Source organism: Molothrus ater, chromosome 2 (assembly GCF_012460135.2).
Source record: "Molothrus ater isolate BHLD 08-10-18 breed brown headed cowbird chromosome 2, BPBGC_Mater_1.1, whole genome shotgun sequence".
In the NCBI taxonomy this organism is placed as follows: Eukaryota; Metazoa; Chordata; class Aves; order Passeriformes; family Icteridae; genus Molothrus; species Molothrus ater.
Genome location: NC_050479.2, coordinates 19562719 through 19585349, shown reverse-complemented (window position 1 = coordinate 19585349; position 22631 = coordinate 19562719). Strand labels below are relative to the sequence as shown.

General features: G+C 38.6%; 1 protein-coding gene across 1 annotated transcript; it reads left to right on the top strand.

The window, feature by feature from the left end:
• Positions 1–232: 232 nt before the first annotated feature.
• On the top strand, positions 233–20940 carry MSL3 (MSL complex subunit 3). The gene is made up of 13 exons (XM_036381933.2): positions 233–471; positions 2274–2356; positions 2933–3028; positions 3593–3693; positions 4583–4674; positions 5401–5523; positions 5957–6117; positions 8021–8179; positions 9002–9264; positions 9656–9765; positions 9955–10054; positions 10491–10575; positions 20038–20940. Exons 1-13 carry the CDS (start codon positions 373–375, stop codon positions 20135–20137), a joined length of 1572 nt encoding a protein of 523 aa, XP_036237826.1. The 5' UTR covers positions 233–372; the 3' UTR covers positions 20138–20940.
• The last annotated feature ends 1691 nt before the right edge of the window (positions 20941–22631 follow it).

Below are 22631 nucleotides of genomic sequence, written 5' to 3'. Positions count from 1 at the left end.
CGGCAGGGCCGGGAGCTCTCGCCTCCTGCAGGGACTCCCCCGGCCCAGGGCGGGCGGCCGCCCCTCCGCCCGGCGGGACGCGTCCCCCACGCCGCCGCCGCCGCCGCCCCTCCCGCCGCCGGCTCCCGCATCCCGCGCCGCGCACCCCGCGTGACCGGCGGGGCGGGCACAGGCGGGCGGCCCGTCCCCGCAGCGCCCGGGGCCGAACGCCGCTCCCCCGCCGAGGGCAGAGGAAGCCAGGCGCTGCATCCCCGCTCCGTCCCGGCCGCCCGCCCCCGCCGGAGGAGCCGGGGGCGGGGCGGGGCCGGGCCGTCCGCGGCGCCTCCCCGCGGGAGCGGGCGGGGCTCCTCTCCTTTGCGCCATGATGAACAAATGACCTCGCGGGGAATGAAATTTAAGTTCCACCGGGGAGAGAGAGTTCTCTGCTTCGAGCCCGACCCCACCAAAGCCAAAGTGCTCTATGATGCCAAGGTGACCGGCCGCGCGCTCTCCTGCCTACCCCTCCCGCGTCTCCCCGGGCGGGAGGGCGTGGGGCGGGGCCGGCGCGCGGCCCGCCCGCTCCCGTTACGGCTCCTGCTCTCCCGTTACTGCTCCCGCCGGGCGCTGGGCGCGCCCCCGGGCGGGAGGTGGCGCGGGAAGCGGCTCTGGGCCCGGACGGGGAGGCGGCTCCGCCGGCAGCTGCACTTGTTGCGGGAAAACGGGCGCCGGCCCGGGGAGGGGGGAGCAGGCGGGGAGGCCGCGGTGCGGGGGCCGCCACGGGACAGGGAGACGAAGCGAGGCGGTGCCGTCCCCGCCGGGCCTGGCCTCCCTCCGTTATTGCTCCGTGCGGGCGGCTCAGGCCGGTGCCCCGGTGGGGCTCAGCTCTCTCCCCGCGCCACGGGAGCCCCGGGGGTGGGGGTGCGCGTAGCAGCTGTTTGGGAGCCTCTGGGCCTTGGCGATGGGGCCTGCCCGCCGCGGCAGGTAGACAGCGGGGCCCCGAGCCGCCCTGGGAGTGCCGGCCGCGCTTCCCGCCTTCCGCTCCCGGCTGAACACCTGCAAAGTAATTCTGAAGTCTTACTGCCGCCCCTGCAGTTTTGTAGTGTAGCTGGATTTATTTCCTCTCACGCTTTCCCACGCTTACTGCCCGCCCCTCTGCGTTTCAGAAAGGTATAAGTGGTACCGTTGGCGAAGGAGAATATACGGAAATAGGAGAGTGAGCAGCGCGCGGTGGGCCGTAGGTGTTGCAGTAAGAGGTGACTGCCTCAGTTAGGGCCTAACCGTAAGGGTAGTGAGAGTAATGATAGAGCTTTATGTAAATAGTGTTGTTTTAAGGTACCAGTGATACACAAGGTTATTTTTCAATCCTAAGTCATCTGTGTCTGACTTAGAATTCTGGGTGTTTTTTTGTTACAGAGGGGGATAAAAAAGGAAGTGCTGTAACTGGATTCTTGATGAAATTAGTACTTTTTGCTGCAGGTTTGCGAGTTGTGCTTATCCATGTTTCTCAAACATCTTTGTTTAGTAATGCCACCATCCTGTAATATTTTGGGCTGCCCTTTTGTTTGTACATTTACTCCAGTGTCCTAACAACCTGACAGCTGTAGTTGCTGTCCCTATAAACCTATAACCTGAGTAAAAAAATGCATTGTACCTCTTCTTTACTGCCTAGTACTGTAAACAGCATAACTGTCTGTGAGTCCATCAGTAGTTCTTAAATTCTGGGCACCCAAATTGAAACATCACTGTAGCCTAAGTACTGATAATGATTTATTGAAAGCCACTCAAGTGCAGGCACCACATCTTTTTCTTTTGAGGTGCAGGCCCTTTCATTCTTGCCATTGCACATTGGTGAAAATGGAAGAAAACAAGGGTTGAGATATTCCCAAAGCCTCTTAATGTTTTGTGGCTGAGAGTCTGTGATGTTCAACAGAGCAGTATTTCTGAGGTTTATGTATAGAGAACTTAGGGGGCTTGAGCAGACAGCACAGGAGAGAAAGTGTAAGTAGCCCAAATCTGCATATTCATACTGTGCTACTGCACTGTTTGATGTCTCCCTTGTGGGACCGTTGAGGATAGGAGGAAGATAGTGAGCAGTCTGCAATGTTAAGAGTAGTCAGCAAGAAAGCTAGGTTTTCTGATAATTTAGTATAATCGTTCTGTTCATGTCAATATTTACTGGCAAAATATCAAGTCTATTTAATTTTCTTTCTTTCTTTGTGTATAAACTTTCTAAATACCCGAAGGCTTACTTTCTCTCAAGCTTTTTAATATGTACCCTTCAATATTTGTTTCAGATTGTTGATATTGTTGTTGGAAAAGATGAGAAAGGCAGAAAGATTCCAGAATATCTGATCCATTTTAACGGTTGGAACAGAAGGTAAGAACCTATACGTGTGGCTTCAGTTCTTCCATTTCTTCTATTTTATTCTGCAAAGACAGGCTTTGCATGGAATATCAAAGAGCCAATGTTTGCAGGAGTATTTTTATTTTTGTGAATGCCTTTAATGTAGTCGCTCATGTTGACATTGGTCTGTATCCATAAATTTTAGTGTAATTGGTTTGATAGATGTGAGTTTAAACCTTAAGGGATATCTGCCTATGCCATATACTTATGGCACCTAAGTTTCCATTAACAAAAGTTTTATGCTTTGTTAAATCTAGCTCTGGATTGTTTGATTATCAGTACATGACTGCAGTGTCTTGGCTGTGGTTGATAGCATGTGTCAGTGCTAGAAATGCTGTTTTGGGTTAAGTCAAGGCTTGAGAGATTTCAGATGGCAATGTGAGAGCTGAAGCCATGTCAACAGAGAAGAGTGCAAACCTTGTGATGCAGATGTTGCTTCTGAATGACATTAAATGAGTCCTTTGTAGATTTAAAGTATATTAATTCATTGGTAATCATGAGTGGCATATATTCATAGTAATTTTATACTTTCTTTTGACCTGTCCTTAGCTGGGATAGATGGGCAGCTGAAGACCATGTTCTTCGGGATACAGACGAAAACCGCAGATTACAGCGTAAATTGGCACGGAAGGCTGTGGCTCGCATGTAAGGAATCCTTTTGGCCTCAAAAGAAATGAGATTCATTTTCAGATTCAGACACATACATCCAGGTGTCTACAACTGAGCTTGGCATCTGAGCTCATGCTGTAGGTGGTAGGTAGATGCATAATGCAGTCAGTGCATTCTAGAGAGCTACTCTAAGCTAGAGACCTGTGGATTGCTATTAACACTCTAAAAGACTAACAACTCAATAGCTGTGTTATTCTTAACTATTGCTCTGAAATGCCTCTGTATTGGATCTGCATCTTCCCAAAGAAATGTACTTGCAAAGCACTGCAGGAAAAACCTGAAGTATTTTTGAGCCAAAGGCAATAATCTAATATTGGTTGGCCATGGCCCAAGGATCTGCTTGAGAACATGCATGTGAGATAATGTACAGATATTGGGGTATCCACTCTCAAATAAGTGTTGTCCAAATAATTTCAGCTTTAATTAATGAAAATAGCTCAAACATAGGTTTCCTGTGCATTTGCACATAATCAAATTAGTTAGGATAAACAAATGAAATAATATTACCCAGATGTCAGTGAACCATTTTATGTTCTGTAGGAGAAGAAAGGGAAGAAAGAAGAGACGCTGCAGGTTGCCTGGTGTTGACTCTGTGTTAAAAAGCCTTCCTGCTGAAGAAAATGATGAGAGTAGCGAAAACTGTGAGTTTGTTTTCATCCTTTGGTAACTGGTGGGATGCCTTGACATGGGGATAAGTGTCACTTGCCATGAGAGTATCCTGGTCCTTTCTGAAATATTCAAAGGCAGTCATATGAAGAGTGAGAACTATGTTTCATGCTAAGCATCTGTTAAGTTGGAATATCTGTTTTCTTCTTGTAATCTAGAGGCTTCTCCTTGCATCTCTTCTACTCAGCTGTTCTAATCAGTGATTTCAGAGCTCAGTGCTGTTTTCTTTAGTGTAGTATTAATAGGTGTGAGAACCCCTCATATTTCTTTGTCTGAGGTTAGGAAACACAACATTTCCCTGCTAGTGTTTTTGTATTTTTGAGGGCAATAAGATTATTTTTTCCCCCAGTCTACCTCACACAAAGGTCTGTTTCTTGTCAGCTGACTGGCTGATTTCACTTTCAAGCCAGATTTTTAATTTCCTGCATTTTCCTTTGTGACTAGAAAGCCAGCAGGAATATTGGCTGGCACATAACTGATGTTCTGGGAACTGCTGCTGCACAGATTCATGCCCTTTGATTGAACGATTAATATGTTAATCCCCTGTGCAGAACTAAAGTCCAATGAAAATGTGGGTGCTCAGGAATGTAGGGAGCTTTTAAAAGTGAGTGTTTTTCAATTAGAGAGGAAGAATACTTCCTATTAAGTCATCTTACATGTTTAAAATATTTGTAGTGGGCTGTAAATAATGCATGTTTAATTCAATTAGAATTACTCATCCTCATTAAATATAACAAGATAATTGTGATGTTTTAGTGGGTTGGGTTTTTTGGTTTTTTGGGTTGTTTTTGCATTGAGGCCTCAAACTGATTGGTCATAAGCTCTGTAATGTATTAATGAATATGTGAAATCTCTTTTATGCAGCTATAAGTAGTTCTTCTTCTGATGACAGTGATGAAGGAACAGATGAAGAAATAAAGAGTGAAGAAAGTGACATAGATGAGAGGACAGAAATGGTATTTTTGTGTGTTCCTTAAGTTAATAGAATTTAAACATCTGCACTTGAAACTCTGGAAAAATTGAAGTAGATGAAATATAGGCCACAACTGGTTATTTAGCGATAATTAAAAGCATAATTATCTTATTCCTGGTGTTTACTCTGATTGTGATTTTGAAAATTATACAATGTCATTTTCTTATAGAACTGTATGATATTATGCTAAAAATACACATTTGTTTCTTTTTCTCTCATTCTACACAAAAGGCTTATGTGGAGAAAATGTAGCAGACTAGATTTTCCACTTTTGTGGATGCTGTAAAAATTTACTTGTCTATGCAGGTTGAACAAACCCTGATAGCAGCAGGATGTTTGTCTTGTATTTTACTGTAAGACAGGCATATCAACCCTGGTCTTAAATTAAAAGGTAGAGAGGACTTTTTTCAAGAAAAAGAAACATTTATTTTTCTACCTGTAAACAGTTGGTGTGAAGATGTGTAGATTTTTACTGCTACAGTGTGGGTGATCTGAAGCAGCAACACCTGACAAATTTCTGTTTTGTTTTTTTTTTTTCTTTAGTTAAATATTTAAGAGAACGTAAAATTAAAAAAAAAATTAAAATTAATTTGCAGATGTTTTCAAGAGCAGTATTGTTAAATAGTTTAAGGCTATTATCCACTTGTATCATTATTGAAGTTATTGTTTCACAACCAATATATTGTTTTCTTTTACTGATCTGTTGTAGAAAGAAGAACAAGACACTCATACAAAAAGGGACATGGAAGAAAGAGCAATAAGCATAGAAATTCCTGAAGTCTTGAAAAAGAAGCTTGAGGAAGACTGCTACTATATTAATAGAAGAAAAAGGGTATAAAATAAAAGTTGGGGCTCTAATGTGCATGGAGGTGTGAGGAGGGTGTCAAAAGTAGTTTTTGTTTATACAACTCCTGGAGGTTTTTAACTTCACCTTTCTAGCTCCATGTTGACAGGGCAAGGAAGAATATAAAGTGTAGGGAGTAGCGTTCTCTATAGCTATAACAGTGGCTTGTCATATTTAGCAGTGTACTGTTGTGGTTCCTCATGGTGCTTTAGAATGCAGATTGCTTTTGAAAGGTGGAAATGCAGCAGACTTGTTAATCTGACCATGTTTCTTGTTTCTTCTCATGTTGATAAAAAATGCAGTTTAAGTGTTGAAATTATAGTCCTGAATTTGCTTTATGCACTAGATATTTACTAAATCAGTTGGTACATTACAACTTACTAGTTTTGTAAGACTTTTTTTTTTTTTGTTTCTTTTTCAGCTAGTGAAGCTTCCTTGCCAGACAAATATAATAACCATCTTGGAGTCATATGTAAAACACTTTGCAATTAATGCTGCTTTTTCAGCCAATGAAAGGTCTCGGCACCATCAGATGACTCCACATGCTAATATGAATCTTCATTATGTGCCACCAGAGAAGAAGTGAGTAATCTTTAGTCCACTGCTGTTGTCACAAGAAGAATGACCTTGCATTCTGTGTTCAGTTTTATAGCTGTCACTTCTGTGAGCTTATACCATAATGTATATCTATTTACAGGGCTCAAAGTATTTGACAGATAACTATAGCAGAGTAACACTGAGAATTTGTTTACCAGTGAGAGTCCCTGTACTCTGAAAAGTTGTTATGCAAAAGTATCAATATTCTGTTTTATCATGTAAATTCTTATAAATACTGAGATCTGTTTTGAAGAATGTGTTGCTGTTGTCAATGTGGAGAATTTCATATCTGATATAAGAATACCCTGCTTAGATAAACTTGAACAGGTTCATGTTTTAAAAAGGATAAAAATTTAATACAAACACTTCTAAAGAATTCCAAGTGCAAGTTGTTTGTTTTAAATGGATATATGCTCTTAAATCCTAGAGACAGTATATAGCAAAACTGTGGTAACACAAATTGTGATTTGTTGAAATTTGTGTTTTAGTCTGTTTTCTCAGCTGAGCTGTATGTTCTTCTACCATGTTAAAAAATGCACTGACCATACATGTTTGCAGTGTGGTGGTTTTTGATTGTTTTGGGGATTATTTTCTCTTACGTTAAAGATTTTTGATATTAGATGAGACTGCTGCTATCTAAGTACAATGGGGTGAAATCTTGTTATTTTTATCAATGAGAAATCCTGACTTGTGTTCGTGTTCTGTTTCAATGGTGTGTATTTATGCTATTCCTTGCAATATTTTAGCCTGAGTGTCTTGTTTTATGTTGGTGTCATTCATTCTTTGACAGATTGACACTTTTCCTTCTTTGTAGTATAATCTCCCAAACAAAAGGTTAGATAAAATATCAGAAATACGAACAGAAGGTTTTACACACATTATGATTTTTACAGGTTCATGTTCAAGCCACTTCCTCAATAAAAAACAGTGCTTTAGTAAAAAAAACTGGTATAGTTTCAGTGATCATTAAGTAGGAGAGATTCAACTGACATCTTCATTGCATTTGTCTTACTGCTCTAACACTGAAGGTTATTGACCTTCTTGGATTTATAGAATTTCTGCACCTGATGGTCCCCTGGCCCAATTCATGTGTATCAGTTTTAGTAGGTGATATGAAATATTGGAGGTTTGGAATGTCTAACATGGATCATTTTGGCAGAATCAAATTCTCTTACAATACACATGTGTGCACTTGAAACATGAGAAGGGAAGACCTTCACAAAGGTTAGAGGTGTTGCAGGTGTGCTGCACTTTGTGTTTTTGGTTCTTGTAATAGCTCATGTACTCATATCTAATTTTGTAAGTCTTTCACACAGACCTGAAACTGAAATTCCCGGTAGCCTCCAAATGCAGTGCTCTGATTAGCAGAGCAGACCATTGGAAACTGCTCATGCAAATCTATCTGGTTTTGTTGGTTCACTGGATACCTCTTGAGCACAGCCTTAACTGCAGCTTAGTGGCTATAGGTCAAATTCTGTTTTTGCCTTTTAAACAGAGATTCAGTCTGTTTTGTACTTACTTTTCTGGCAGGTGCCTCTTTTTTCAGTGTAGTGAACTTGGAAACCAAAATAATGTTTACCTGAAAAACATCTAACTTTATTTACTCCACAGTAGATTTTATTAGTTTAGTGAATAATGTAATAGTACAGTTGTGTGATTTTGTTTGAGGTTATGAAGCAGACCTTTTAAAAGAACTTGTATTTCTGAAGCTAACAAGAGCAATCACCTTCTTTTTAAGTGTGTTTTTATTTGCTTATCATTACTTAGTGATTGAATCAGTATATTGTAGCTATGATGTTAATGGACTGTATTAAAGAGCAATTTTGTGCAACTATGCTGAAAAATAGTGCCATGCAACTTAGAAAATCATATTTTTTTTCCCCTCTAGTGTCGAGCTATGTAAAGAGATGGTTGATGGGCTGAGAATAACCTTTGACTTCACACTTCCCTTAATTTTGCTCTATCCTTATGAACAAGCTCAATTTAAGAAGGTGACTTCATCAAAATTCTTTCTTCCTATCAAAGAAAACTCAACAAATACAAACAGGTAGGTTAGATATAAGAAGTTTAATACTCCTTTATCTCACAAAATAGGAGAATATGGTATTCATGGTTTTTAACTGATTTGAAGATAAGTACACTTCTGGAAAATAGAATTTAATAGAAGACCTCATCACTTTAATAGTTATTGGGAGGAGACTGTTTTACCTGAATAAAAATGTTCAATAAGATCTGTGAAACTATGTAGCAGACTCCATGGAATTGGCCAGGGCTCCATGGAGGGCTGAGACTTAATGGTAAGAACTGCTGAGTCATGATGAGATAGCAAAATAAGCCCGTCTCTGCCTTTTCTGCCTTTTGGACCCTAGTTTATCTCTGTAACCCCATAGGTCACTTTCCCCTAACCCCTACTATTGACAAGTTTGGATCCCTTTGTACCCTATAAAAAGGGGCTGTTTTAGACCATTCAGCAGAGGAAGAGCTGTCACTGGAGCCCTTCACAGACCCCTCAATAAAACCATGGCTGTGGAACCCCAGGATGATTTTTCTTCTCCTCTCTTGTCTGCTTCCTCTCTAGCCTGCCAGGCACCTTAGCAAGCAAAGAGCTGAAATACTAAGGGAGCTGATAAATCACTAAAGAGCTGATATCCACTAAGCTTGCTTAAGGTAGCCACAGCTACGAGCAGCCTGGGTATTTGGACACTGTCCCCAAGAGGGACTGAGCTATCTGGTCCATGCTGCCTTGCTCGGGGGCAAAGCCTGCCCTGTGGGCAGAGGGGCAATAAAACTAGAAGAATTTCTTTTGTTGAGAGCCTAGAGCCTAGAGCCCTGACCTTGTCAATTCTGTAAACCTGCCCTAATTTCCTAGAAATCAGGAGGAACTTTCCCCAAGCCCTCCTCTGCTGAATCCACCCACGCCTCAGTCGACTGACAGCCAGCCCACCACAGGGGAGCCAGCCACGCCGAAGAGGCGGAAAGCTGAGCCCGAAATCCTGCAGTCGCTGAGGCGTTCGACGCGCCACAGCTCCAACTGTGACAGGCTATCGGAGAGCAGCGCGTCCCCGCAGCCCAAACGGCGGCACCTCGACACCCCCGCGTCCATGCCAAAGCTCTTCCTGCACCTGGAAAAAAGTAGGCTTTTCTTTTTACATTCTGGGCCTAAACAAAGCATAAAGTTCTGTTCTTCTTTTAGTGCTGCATGGGCTGTAAACTCAGTGAAAGAAATGGAAGTCATTAACTTCTTGTATCAATTCTTTAACTCTGAGGCCTTATTACCAAAGAGAGAAATACAAGGCTATTGTCAGTACTTGGGTATATTTTTCCAGAGAATGCAATGAGCTGCTTTTCTGAGAGTATATTTTAGGATAACCTTAATTGAATTTCAGTGTTTTTAAGACGTCAACTTCAAACATTTTAGCAGCAGGCCTTAGATGCATTTAATGGCTTATAGTTCCAGGTAGTAGTTTACAAGTAATAAAATTTTTCTTTTTTCTTTTGTTTTGTTTTTCCTTTCATTTTGAAGAAACCCCTGTCCATAGTGGGTCATCTTCACCTATAACTTTGACTCCTAGCAAAGAAGGGAGCACGGTGTTTACTGGCTTTGAAGGTAGAAGAAACAACGAATTGAATGAGGTAACAGATTTTGATGCTACTGTCTCACATTCAAGGATTGAAAGATTGTGGACCTCACAGTAGGGCTATGTAAGAAAAGATTTTGTTGGTATTACTTATTTCATCTTTGAATTTGAAGTTCTGTGCATTCTAAATTATTTATGATGTTATAAAATTTTCATAACCAGTATTTTCATATTTTATCTATAGGTTTTGTCCTGGAAATTGATGCCAGAGAATTATCCACCAAGCGATCAACCACCACCTCCTTCATATATCTATGGATCTCAACATTTGCTGAGGATGTTTGGTAAACTAATGCAAAATTCTCTGCTCAATCAAAGTTGCTTTATATTTTTTTCCAGTCCCGATATCTGTGTGATTTTTTTTCTGTTTGCTTTATTAAATTTATTTTTATTCTTGGAGGAATGTACATTTTAATCTATTTGGAACTTTAGGCTATTCATAGATTTGGTTATCTTTTATTGGCTCTGTAAGCCTTCATTTAAGAAAGGCAAAGCAGTGTTACTTCCCATACACTATCAAACATCATTAAACCCAGCAGCATTCACCTTCTCAGCACGTTTCTATTTAGTAAGGCTTTGAAAGATAAAAAAGTAGCTTGCAAGGAAAAGTGGGGTCTGTGGTGAGAAGAAATTTTTATATTCTTTTCTATGTAGTGTATAAAAGTAATTTGAAGTTGCATTTACAAGAAGAGGTATAAACATTATTTCTTTTATTCACAGTAAAACTACCAGAAATACTGGGGAAGATGTGCTTTCCTGACAAAAACCTAAAGGCTTTAGTAAAACACTTCGAGATGTTTCTGAGGTAATGTGACACAATGTACCATAGTAGTCTTTCTATTGTTACATAGATATAAATGTCCTGGAATGGCTAAGGGGGTTTAAAATGAGATACTAATTTTCAATAACTACAAGATTAGGGTAAAATTAGTATACCATTTTAACAATAGCAGTTTGAGTAAAGATGACTATAAGATTTTTTTTATTTTTTTAATTCCAGTTGAAGGGAACCAGAATTTTCTACTTTGAATTTTGATAAACACATTGATATAGAACTGAAGTGTGAAAGTTTGTTGATATGTATAGCATGACAAGTCTGACTTGGTTAAGTAGCATGTGAAGAAATGCAAAGTCTGCATTGGTATTTTTATCAATATTAGCAGGAGGAGAAACTTGTTCTTTAAAACGTGTTTTTAATTATGGTGATTTCTTAATAGAAATGTCTGTCTTAACTGAACTTTGAACAGAAAGGTTTCTCTGTAATGCTGTGCAGTGGGATACACAATGCAGTTTGTAGGGATACACAACTCTGTGTGACTACACTAGCTCCACCACTGGAGTCAGTAAGGTCATATCTGCCCCATGATCAGATTGGTTTATCAGGTACTGTAATTAGTATTGCTGCATGACATTGAGGATGTGGTTAGATATCTAGTGTTGGCTCTGTGTTGTGCAGCGTCAGTACACTGGAAAACAAAATTGCCTAGGAAAACTTTGAGTAGAAGGTGTTGTAGATGGTAATGGAACAGATATGGAAACTGTAACTTAAATTCGGTCAGTGACTTCAGTAGCCACTTAGGGAAAGGTAACATAGTATTACACCAGCATAAAAAAAACCTTGTGTTAGATATCAGGGAAATGAAAGCTTTAAAATGCTTTTAGTTTAATTGCTTATTGAAAATAAAAGATGTTTCCAATGTCAGAGTTTCTACAAAACACAGTTTTGCTCTGGGAGCAGTTAGTTGTCAAGTTTTACTGATTCCATTTTGCATCTCTTTTGTCAGATCCTTGTTGGCATTCAAAATACCTTTAAATTAAAAGAATTAGAGCTCATTTTTGGAAGACTATTTTTGCTTGAAGTGAATATTTTTTAGAGAGCTTAACTCACTGTGGATCAGATCAGTTTTTATCAGACTTTTAACTGTTCAGATTCTTCAGAGTGTTGATCAGAGCAGATCTCTGTTCTTTAGTGTCTTTAATACCACGTTCTCTTATATATTACAACAGTTCTCTTATTATACGTTGTCTTATATATCAAGAGTTCTTTTATCATTATGGTGCAAGGGTTCTATAGCCTCAGAGTTTCATACCTCCTCAAAGTTTCTCGCAGGCAGCTCCTCTAAGCACTGGCTGTTCTTGGTCCTTACAGCAGCCATCTGACTCCTGTGACTTCTCTGCCTTCTCTTTTGTTCCACCAGTTCTTATTGGTTACAGGTGCGGCCTGTAATCATCCGGCCTGCTCCTAATCTTTAGTAATAGGGTCCAGCTGCAACTCATTGGGGGATAAGATTACATTCTACATTACTTCATTTACCCATACTGTGTCCCCCTATAATACCATGTTTTCATATCCATTCTATGGATAAGCTTTAATGGAGTAGAATAGATAGAAGGAGAAACATGTCCCCTACAGCCCATAAAATAAAGGTTGCCTATTGGAAAAGGGTTGATTAAGGTAACTGAAATTTCTAGTGATAGTATCTGTATGTGTTTTACTTTTCCATCTGAGCATTTAATTGAAATGTGTAGTCATCTATAAATAGAAATAAAAATCATGTTTCCACATCAGCATTTTTAGAGGAGATAGAACTGTGCTTTTGAAGCAAATCTTTCAGTAGTTCGCCTTTTCCATGCTTTGTGTCGTGGTGGACAGTCCTCCAAATACACAACCTGCATTCCTTTCAGAAAACACTTAACCAGGGGTGTGCTTCAGTCCTTGAGGCCAGGCTAGAACAAAACCAAATGAGCCCCACAAGGCAAGGATAATGTTGATATCATGTATCTGTTACAGCAAAATATTTGAAGGCTATTTTTTTCCAAGCACTTTCTTTTTTGACAGTGTCAAGAAAGCTTCAAAGTTACAGTTACTGCTGTAGGAAGCATTTGATCTTAGGTAGCTTTGTAATAAATACTTTTCTTAGTCTGCTTTCCTTGTCAGCTATGCTACTGGGCAACAGAAACCAGTACAAATTATTAGATACTTTTTTCTCAACATGTATTCACATGGGGCTTTGAAAAGTTTTTCATTTGGGTATTTGTTTCTTCATGCCGCTTATCATTGAAAGTGGTCAAAAAATTATTTTCTAGACAATTGTTCATGCTTGATTTTTATCACAGAAATAGTTCTGATTTATCTGTTTCTAATCACAAGAAAACTTGAGTTTGAGGTGACATCTTGTACTGATGCCTGGAAAATAGATGTTCCCAACAATGTTGGAGTGAATATAAAAGCAAACCTTTACTTGAAAGCTTTCAGGTAGACAATGTGGCAAAAATTGCACATGGTATAGTAATTCCACAATTTTTATAAAGTCACTCAGGTATTATACTTACCATATACTGTCCAATTAAAAGGTTAATTGGTTAGGTAATAATCCCTGGGGTCCTGGCCCACTGAAGGCAGAGGTTTCTTTTGCCCCACTTTTTTTATGTCTGGTCCAGGTTCTGGTTGGAAAACAGAATGTCTGTGTAGTTGGTTTTCTTCTTGGAGTAAGACTAAACACTATTTATAAGGTTAGCTAATAGTTTGTAAATGTAGGGAAGAAAGGTAGGAAAATTGCTGGAAACTACAGCCATGCTTTAGCAATCTACAAAGCTATAAATTCATGAAAGATACATGAAAGATACAAAAACCTAAAAATCTTTAGGCATCAGTACTAGTTCTTCAATTTTCACATTCTGTCTTTTCCTTTTTGGGGATTAATGGATGATTATTATAAATATTTTATATCAGTTCTGTTCTGGCTTAACTTTTGAAACAGTAAGATCTTTCCTACAACAAATCTGTATGCATTTCCTACAAAATCTGTATGTATTAGGTAACAGCAGCCAGTTTACTTAGGACTGCTTAATTATTTTTGGGGTTTTTTTTTAGTGAACTGCTCTTGAGTGAGAAGCTGAAGTACTCTCCTTTTTTTAATTTCTCTAATAGCAGGCAAAGGATTTATGGGTCTGCTTGCATTAATTAAACTACTCCTGAATCTTCTTTGATGTCTAGTAGAGTAGTCCAAGCATTAGCAGTTTATGTATTCTTAAATAAAACTTGCATGCAGTACACAACTGATTTAGTTCTTGCATAGATACTGATATAACTCTGATTTATGATTTTGTGGCTAAAATTTATAGTTTACCATTTATAATATAAATCTCCTGTGGGCTGAGAAACTGAGACTTGTGTAATGTAATACTTTTTCTGGGAGCTTGTTGTCTCGAGTTTGCTTAGTTCATGATAGATGCATTAAATTAGCTTTGAGATGCTATATGGATAATATTTTCCAGTCATGCCCTCAGACTGCTGCTAGACAAGATTTTTCTCAATTTCCCAGACAACATATATTTTTAAGAAATGTATGAAATGCATCTTTTTGACTTTTTTGTTAAGTAGAAACTCTACCCCTCTGTGCTTAGTCCAGCTTTCTACAAGTGTGCAAAATGAAAATTTCTTAATGGAGAACAGGAAAATTGATTTCTCAATAACAGAATTTGCAGAAGAAAATCAGATTCTCAAATTAAGTACAAAACTCTGAATCTTAAATTATTTACTTCTGAAATAATAGTACTTGCAGTCTAAAATAAACCAGTTGGTTTCACTGAATTTCACTTGGTGCACATTTAGTCTGTGGGAGCTAATGCTTTAGCTGGTGCTTACTGGTGCTAACTGGTAATTGGACTAGTGAAAGACCCCTGATTAAATCTCCTGGCCTGTTAATAGCTTTAGAGTAAGAGGAAGTATTAGCTTTAAACTAATTCCATTATTTCAGCCGCTTTTGAAATAAAATGCTGCAATAAGCTCTATTTTACAATTCCCTGGCATTGTAAGGTGCCTAACATGCTTCCAAAGGTTGTCTCAGTGGTGAGAATTGACTGGCAGGAAGGTGCCCATTTCTATTTTGCTGTTTCCATTAATTTACACACAGCCTTGGCTTGGAAAACTGTTTTGGAATCAGAGGCCCCCTCCCAAGTCTGCTAACCAATAGGAGCTATTAAGAGTTAGGAGGAGGATACAGTATGCCTGTTTGTACAAGAGTAAGACCCCTCTTCACTGAGGTAATTTCAGAGAATGTCGTTTGCATTTTGGGAAAAAAGGCAAAATGAAGTGGTATAGAAATGCATAGACAGATATTTTGACTTTGATGACGTACAGAAGAATAAATGAGTGATGAAATATTTTATTTTAAATTATTGCTTCAAATTAAATTATTGCTTCTAAAATTTCTAGTAAGTTTTTTTTTTTTTTAGATGAGGCCAGTGTATTAGTTCAGATTATGGAGAGCTAATAGTCAAATATTTTAGTTTTGTTAAAAACCCACAGGTATTTCAAAGTCAGTATTTCCTTTAAGCTTAAACCTCTTTTTTTTTCCCCACTGATGCTCTAAAATCTGCTTGTATCTATTGTGCCACTCTGCTCCATGGGTAGGAAAATATTTTGATACTGATGAATTTTTCTGAGAAGGAAGCCAAATCAGAGGACTGTAAAAATAAAATGTGTATATACAAAGATGACAAGTTGTTTCATATAACCTTAAGAAATAGATCTCTGGTGCTGACAGCAAATTTTGTGTAGTAATTTTTATTATATATAACTGCAGTGGTGAATCATCACCACTAGTCTGTGCTAATGTACAATTATGAGAGGTTATTTGTGTCTGAGAATGAAAAAATTAATCATTGCAAATGGTGAATGAATTAGAAGACATCTTTAGTTAGGCAAAGTTGCTTTGTTCATTGTGAGTCATTGTGGCTTCAGTTGTAAAAGGACAAGTAATTAAAAATCACATTCTGAAAGATGGAAAAGCATGCCATTGTGCCAATGTTTCTTATATTGTATTATTAACTGATTAATATTGTTGAATCATACTGGGTTTTTTCCTCTCAGTTTTTTGGATTAACCAGTTACTTGGTTATGACACACTAGAAAACCTCATGGAATTGGAACCTAAATGTGAGAAAATCAAGTTTGAGTATAAATGGAGACATGGGTTTAGAATGCACAAATATGTAGAGCAACATTTTTTTCCAAGTTTTGAAACACACTGAACTGAAGGAATTCTCTTTGCTCGGTTGAGTAGAAAGGGGCCCTCTCAAACTTTTGGCACCTTTAGGTAGAATGCTTCTTAGTGAGTACCTGGTATTGTGCAGGTTCTTACTTTCAGTGGGCTTGGGTGGCTGCTTGGTCTGCACAGCGTGCTCATTGGTGCTTCTTGTCCTCAACTAAGGTTTGTTGCATTGCCATAAACTGTTCCTGAACCTCTCCATGTGGATTGCTTCTCTTCCTTCTGCTTTCCAAATCATCAGTTGCCTGGGAATTTGAATGAGCATATTGCTAGTCAATAGTTGAGATTGGATCATGTATCTACATTTAGAGGTTGCCCCAAATACTTTAAATGTGTTGCAGTAGCTTTCTTAGAAGGCAGCTCTAGGGACCTGTGCTGGCCTGGTCATGGGGTCTTCATCCTCAAGGCAAACCAAGGACTCCTGTATTGAGCTCTTGTAGGACTGTTTTCCCAAAAGGTCTTTGGGAAAATTAAATTCTTGCTCACTCAGTCTGATTCTTGGAAATGTTATGATGGTAGCTTGTCATCTTCAGGGTTCTCCACATTTCCTCTTAAAAGGCCAAGGAATATTATCTCAGTTTCTATATATCAGTGAGTGACAAGAGTCCAGTCAACAAAACAGGCCAGTTTACTCCTTTAGCATGGTTCTTGAGCCATTGGGTATTAGAACAAACATCTGAAACCTCAATTCACTTCTTCTGTTGACTGCAATGAGGTTATGATGGACTTTGTCATCTTTACCCTGAACAGCTTTCCAGATGGAGACAGGCCTACAAACTGGGGAGCTGTGAGGGTCAGATGGTGGCATATACATTTCTTCATGAACCTAAAGCCTTTTAGTTTTCAAATCCTGCATTTGAGTAGTAGTGTCAGAGATGAGGTAACTTCTTAATCTGCAAATGACATTTCTTTTGATGAGGTGACTCACAGAGTTAGGACTCATAATGGTCTTCTAGCAAATTTAGATAGATCATTACAGTAGCCTTTCAAACAGGTCACTGATCTCATCAAAGCATCTGCTTACCTTTTAAAATTCTGTAGGAGAAGTTTTTAAGGTCACCTTCCTGGAAACTTTTCCTTTGGATTCTGTCTTCTTATACCATAATGGCTGAGGATGTCTTTCTAAAAACTAAGGTTTTCTCTTCTTTGTCATTTTCACACTTTCTGGGCTGTCCCTAAATTTATTCATCTGATGGTAGCTGACATTTAAAAGAATTCTTTTTCTTCATTCAGAGACTTCCAGTAATAAATTTTGTTGGTGGTGTCAAGGCAAGGCCCACCAGAATATGCTCTTAAAACTCATACTAATTCAGTGACTCTTGTTGAGATATGTTCATGACATGTGTCAAATGGCCTTCTAATGTGGATAGTGATAATTCAGTTCTTCTTTTTGGTAGATCTACCTGTATAAGTCAGTCAGATGGTAGTGTATTTGTGACGCTATTGCTTGCTTAAAAACACCCACACTTGAAGATCAGAACATAGCTTGAAGAATTCCTAAGTTGCCCACATCTTTTTCCCTTGTCTCCATCCCCTCTAGACCTTTCTGAAGTGTTGCTCTTCTAGGAACATGTGGTAGGGAGGAAAATAACTGCATTGTGCCATGTTACCTCTGTTCTCGGTTCTCTAAGCATGGTATAAAGCATGAGTTTGTTTTTAAGAACATTCATTATGAAAAATGCATGCAGTCTCAAATCAATATGGACTGTGCATCCCAGAACTTGGTTGCTCATCAGCAGTCTTGCTTTATAGATGTATGCATATGAACTCTGTAAAAAGTATGAAAATGAAAAGGGTAATAATGCAACAGGTGGCTGAATGGATCAGATTTGTAAGTTAATCATGAAACAATTTCTGAATAGCTCGATAGCAGTATGCTTTCTGATCTATTGCTGAACATTGGCTCTGTCTGCTAATTACAGCTCCCTCTGTCTTTAAATCTTGGCTCATGACTTTCAGGTAGCAGTGTAATTGATCTTGGTGCTGTTTTAGCTTGTCCAAGAGCAAAGCAATAGTCAAATATCTGGTAGGTAAAAGTCTTAGGAGACTCTTAATATTTCTGTGCCAGCATTCTGCACTCTGATGCCTTTTGAATAGAAAGCAGCTTCAGAAGGGCCCCTGCTCTTTGTATGCAGGTATAGAAGGGACTGGGACAGAGGCTGGCTGTGTTCCTTCAGTAGTTTTCTCCTCCTACTCTGCAGAAAATAATTTGCTAGCTCTGGGGTATTTTGCTTTTCACAACTGTTACATGAAAAACAGGGAGATGTATGTTTGACTGTGTGCCTTTTTTTTTTTTGAGTTGTAGCTGTGGCACACCATCTCAGCTAAAATTTCTCATCTGTACCAGCTGTCACTCTAGCATGCAGCAAACTGGCATGTATCACTGATGATTTAAGCAAAAGTCAGGAAATTTGTAAGAGAAAGATCACCCTTTCCCATTACTTGCTGTTAAAATTCTTGGAACTGTCAGCTACCCAAATGCCCTCTGATGGTTCTTTTAAAACATGTTTCCTTGCATGATCTAGCTCTTAGTACTGTGTTTTACTGAATGTTATCCAAAGATAGTAAGACTTTCATCAGCCCCTGTGATTTTTTTTTTAATGTCTTGGAGTCATTAATGTGTGTTAATGAAGAATTATTAATCAAATACTACTTGTTGCTCATCTTAACTTTATACAATCTAAGTACATTCAAAGTTAGGTTCAAGTCTGTTAAGTTTTAGGCTTTTCCACACTTGCTCCATACTAACCCCTCATCCTAGAAAGTGATTTATAGCTAACTAAAGCCAGAGGTCATAGCAGTTGATGACTTGGGTATTTTATTAGCTTCTAAATTGCTATTCTTTTTTAGTGGTTTGAAACGTTTTACATCAGAAACCTTGCACTTGCAAGGATTGGGGGAAAATCAACCCTTTTTCATTTATCTGCAGTTTTGTACTGTCACCATTTTCTATGAGCTCTGAGCAATTAATATATTTCTTATTGAATATAAGTGCTTTATTTAAGAGGATCTTGCCAATATTCTTTGATGCTTTGGCTCTCTTTAGATCAAGGAACATGCCCAGTTCAGGCAGTGCAGCAGTGAGTGAGGTTGGAGAAGGCCTGTATTTTTTATGCCATTCACATGAATATTTTCTTTTTAAATTGGACTTTCTATGTCCAAAGTATTGGCTATGCACAACTGATACTTTCAGTTTCCAATAGTGAAGTCATCACCCCAGCCACTGTTTCTTGAGAGAACACAGATTCTGTAAATGACGTTGTTTTCTGTTTTTTCTTTTGCTTCCTACTCTTACAACATGTAGCTAGCATTTTGCCATGCTTATTGATGCTGATCTTTAATATCCAAGTATTTTTGAAGGTCTGTGTTTTTTTCTGAAGTACAGCTTGAGTATAATCTTGAGTTTAATAACCATTTTGCCCGTTTTCCCCCATTTATATACCTAGTATCTTTGAAATCAAAGGAAGGAGTAGGGAGCTTATAGTCATTCTAGCTGTTTGTTACTGGCGTTCATAGCAGCACTGTTTATTTTCATTTTCAGTCCTAAACCAAAGAAAAGGTTGTGTGCTAGCAGAGCAAGAAAACCTGATAAAATATTGGGTGCTTGGTGGTTTGAATAGTATTTGCAGACCATCTTGCAGTAATATGAAATTAAGGAACTGAATTTGCGAAAGATGTGTATTGTCATTGAAACCCACATTTAAATCAGAAAGATGGAGACCCTAAAGGCACATGAAATATATGAAAATTCATAGCTTTACTTGCCTTAAAAGATATAGTTTGGCTCCTTAATGAATCCTGGCTATTTGTATAAGATACTGAAAAAGTGATAACTGAAAATACTGGTTTGGGCATAAATGAAAGTAGTGTGCTGAGCAGAAGTTGCAGAAAGATCTCTTCTTTTTCCTTCTGTGCTAGTTCTTTGAATTCTTTTTCTGAGTATAGTTTAACTTTCTGGGGTTTTTTTTTGTTATTGATCTTGAGGAATTTTTTTCAAATTCTTGTTGGATTTCAGAATGCAAGAGGAAGGCTGTTTTTCACTATGTGAAACTTGTAAAAAATAGGGCAAATCCTTTGTATGCCAAATTTCAAAGAGTAATAATTCTTAATTCCCAGGCTGTGTTTTTGCTGAGCTTAAAAATCAATTGGAAAAAAGCTTTTCTCTTAAATGTTTTATATTCTCTTCTCTTTTTTTTGGTGTGCTTTCTTCTCAGGTTTTTAGCAGAATACCATGATGATTTTTTCCCAGAATCTGCTTATGTAGCTGCATGTGAAGCCTACTACAGTACTAAAAATCCTCGAGCCATCTACTGAAGCTATTAATAAGGATTAAATCCTGCTATACATAGCCATGACAATGCTATTCTGCTACATGGCTACAAGATGAGAAAGGAATTAAAACAACTTCTGGAGCTGAAGACATTGGAAAATATCTTTATGATGATTGGATTACTTAGGAATGGAGAACTACTTTTCACAGATGTGTATAAACAGTGGTGTGAGTCACTTAGAGGGTTGAATATAAATCTGACTCCAGATGAATGAAGAAGCCTTGTTCTGACTTTACTGCACAGGACTACACAGAGTAATAAAAAGCAAAGGAGGCAAAAGCAGATGCATTGGCAACAGGACATTCTCATGAAGATAAATCACCATGCTGTGTTTCATTGTAGCTCAGCCTCTCCTGCCTGAGAAATAAGACTTGACTAAACAGTTACATGAAGAGAATTTGTGACTGGTATCTTATGGATTCTTTTCCTCAAAAATTACATTTCATCTATGGAACTGTCATGATAGAAAGTATTGCTTAATGTAAAGGTGACGTTGCTGTTTGGCTAGTGTGACATCTGCCTCAAAAATGACTTTGTTGCTTGAATGAAAGATGTGTTGCTGACTTTGCATTTTGCAGAGAGGAATATAGACCTTTCATGGTAAAGCTGACAGGGTTCTGAGCAGACCAGCCACAGCCAGGGATTCTGCATTTACCTGGCAATAAATGATTTCCAGAGCCGTTATGAAAGAACTCATTTTCTACAAGTAAATGGGGAAGTCAGTGAAGTCATTGCAGTTTAATTGGCAAACATTTATTTTCTTAATAAAGTTCACAGTGGCTGCTGTGTGGATGTGTGATTTTAACTGTCTAAAACATCTTGTTCGTGCTCAATTAGTATTTTTGAGGGTGCTAAGTGTGCGTATCATGAGAGGTGGGAGCACTGACAACATATGGAGAGGAGCCCTTTCTGTATCATTGGATGTTCTTCTGCAGACTTGAAGGATGTCTCTTTAGACTTTTTTAGACACTTTGGCTCTGGAAATAGCAGTTCAGTGAGAACTGAGTTCCTACAAATGTGACAACACATTCAGTAGAAATTAATTGAAACATAATTCTTGTTGTTGAAACCGCATGCAGGACTTAGAACACTGGCCTTCAAAATCCTTGGCTGTATCAATATAGACACAGATTTTAAAAGCATTGAGAAAAAACAGGACTCTGGGTTACAGACTGCATTAATCACTCTGTAATCCTTCTTGGTTCAGAAACCTTCCACCTATAATGCAGAGCTCAAGTTTCCTCACATTTGTAGAAACTAGTCATTTGAAGGCATCCTCTTTCACACATAAATGGCAGGCTCAGGCTAAAAGGCCAAAAGAAATGTAAAATCTGCTGTTGATATTCATTGTCACTTTTCAGAGTTCTGTGGTATGCTCAAGCTTATGAACTCAAAAGATTAGGATTACTTGGGTTTTAGTAAATTAGGTTCTCCTTTTTAGAAAAACTTCCATGAAGAGTCTGCTGAACTCAGTTGTTGTAAAACCAGTGGCATGGATGCATGCAGATTTGATGGTTGTTAATTCTAAAAATTGCCATTTAGCAGCACTACTCTTTTTTTAAACATGTTTCTCTTGTACCAAGAAAACCCCATATTTGTAAGCTTTCATCATTCTCAAATGACAGAAGTTTTGAGTCTCTAGTAGAATCCATGTACATCAAAACTTTGCCAACATGTTTCATTCTAGGTTTAAATGCTGTTTCTCTAAAAGCGTTCAACAAAATACAAACAAACTGTCTAACACGAGATGAGTCTAGGAATGCTGCCTGAAACTTCAAAATTAATCCTTTCTATTTTAAGAATGCTCATGTGTAATAGGACAGATCTGGTTTTGTTCCATTTTTTGCACCTGTGAGTATAAGACGCATTACAAACTGAGTCCTGTTGTGTGACTGTGTTTAACTGTTGAAATGAACATTTCTGCATCAAGGGGTCAGGAGTACCATTGGTATTGCCTTGTGGCGATGCTCAAAAGATGTGAGGAACTCTGATGGTCCAGTTATAGCAAGTCTTTGTGAACAGAATTTTTCATAAAATTCTCTTGAGGCTGCTGTTGTATATAATATTCCAAACTATCTTACTTTCATAAAAACCAAAAGCTTTTTTCCAAAGTTGTACCTCTTTGTGCTTCTCAACACCTCTAACTGATATAACTTTCATATTTGAATATATATTTGAATTTTAAAAGTTTAGTTTTATAAATTCAATTACAGTAATGTGCAACTTTGACATCCCTCTTTCCTGTCACTCTTCATTTATGGCATTCAACATTTTAATACCTGATTTTTAAATTTTTTTTAAGCTGCAGCAGCAGGAGTCACTTTCAAAAACTTGAAACAGAGTGCTCCAGAGGGATAGTTCTTACTGGTCTTCAAATATATAGAGACTTACCAGAGTGGGCCTCAAAATTCACTTGGAATATAATGTTCAAGGGTTCTTGAACTCAGGAAGCTTAATAATGTACCTATACAGCCAGT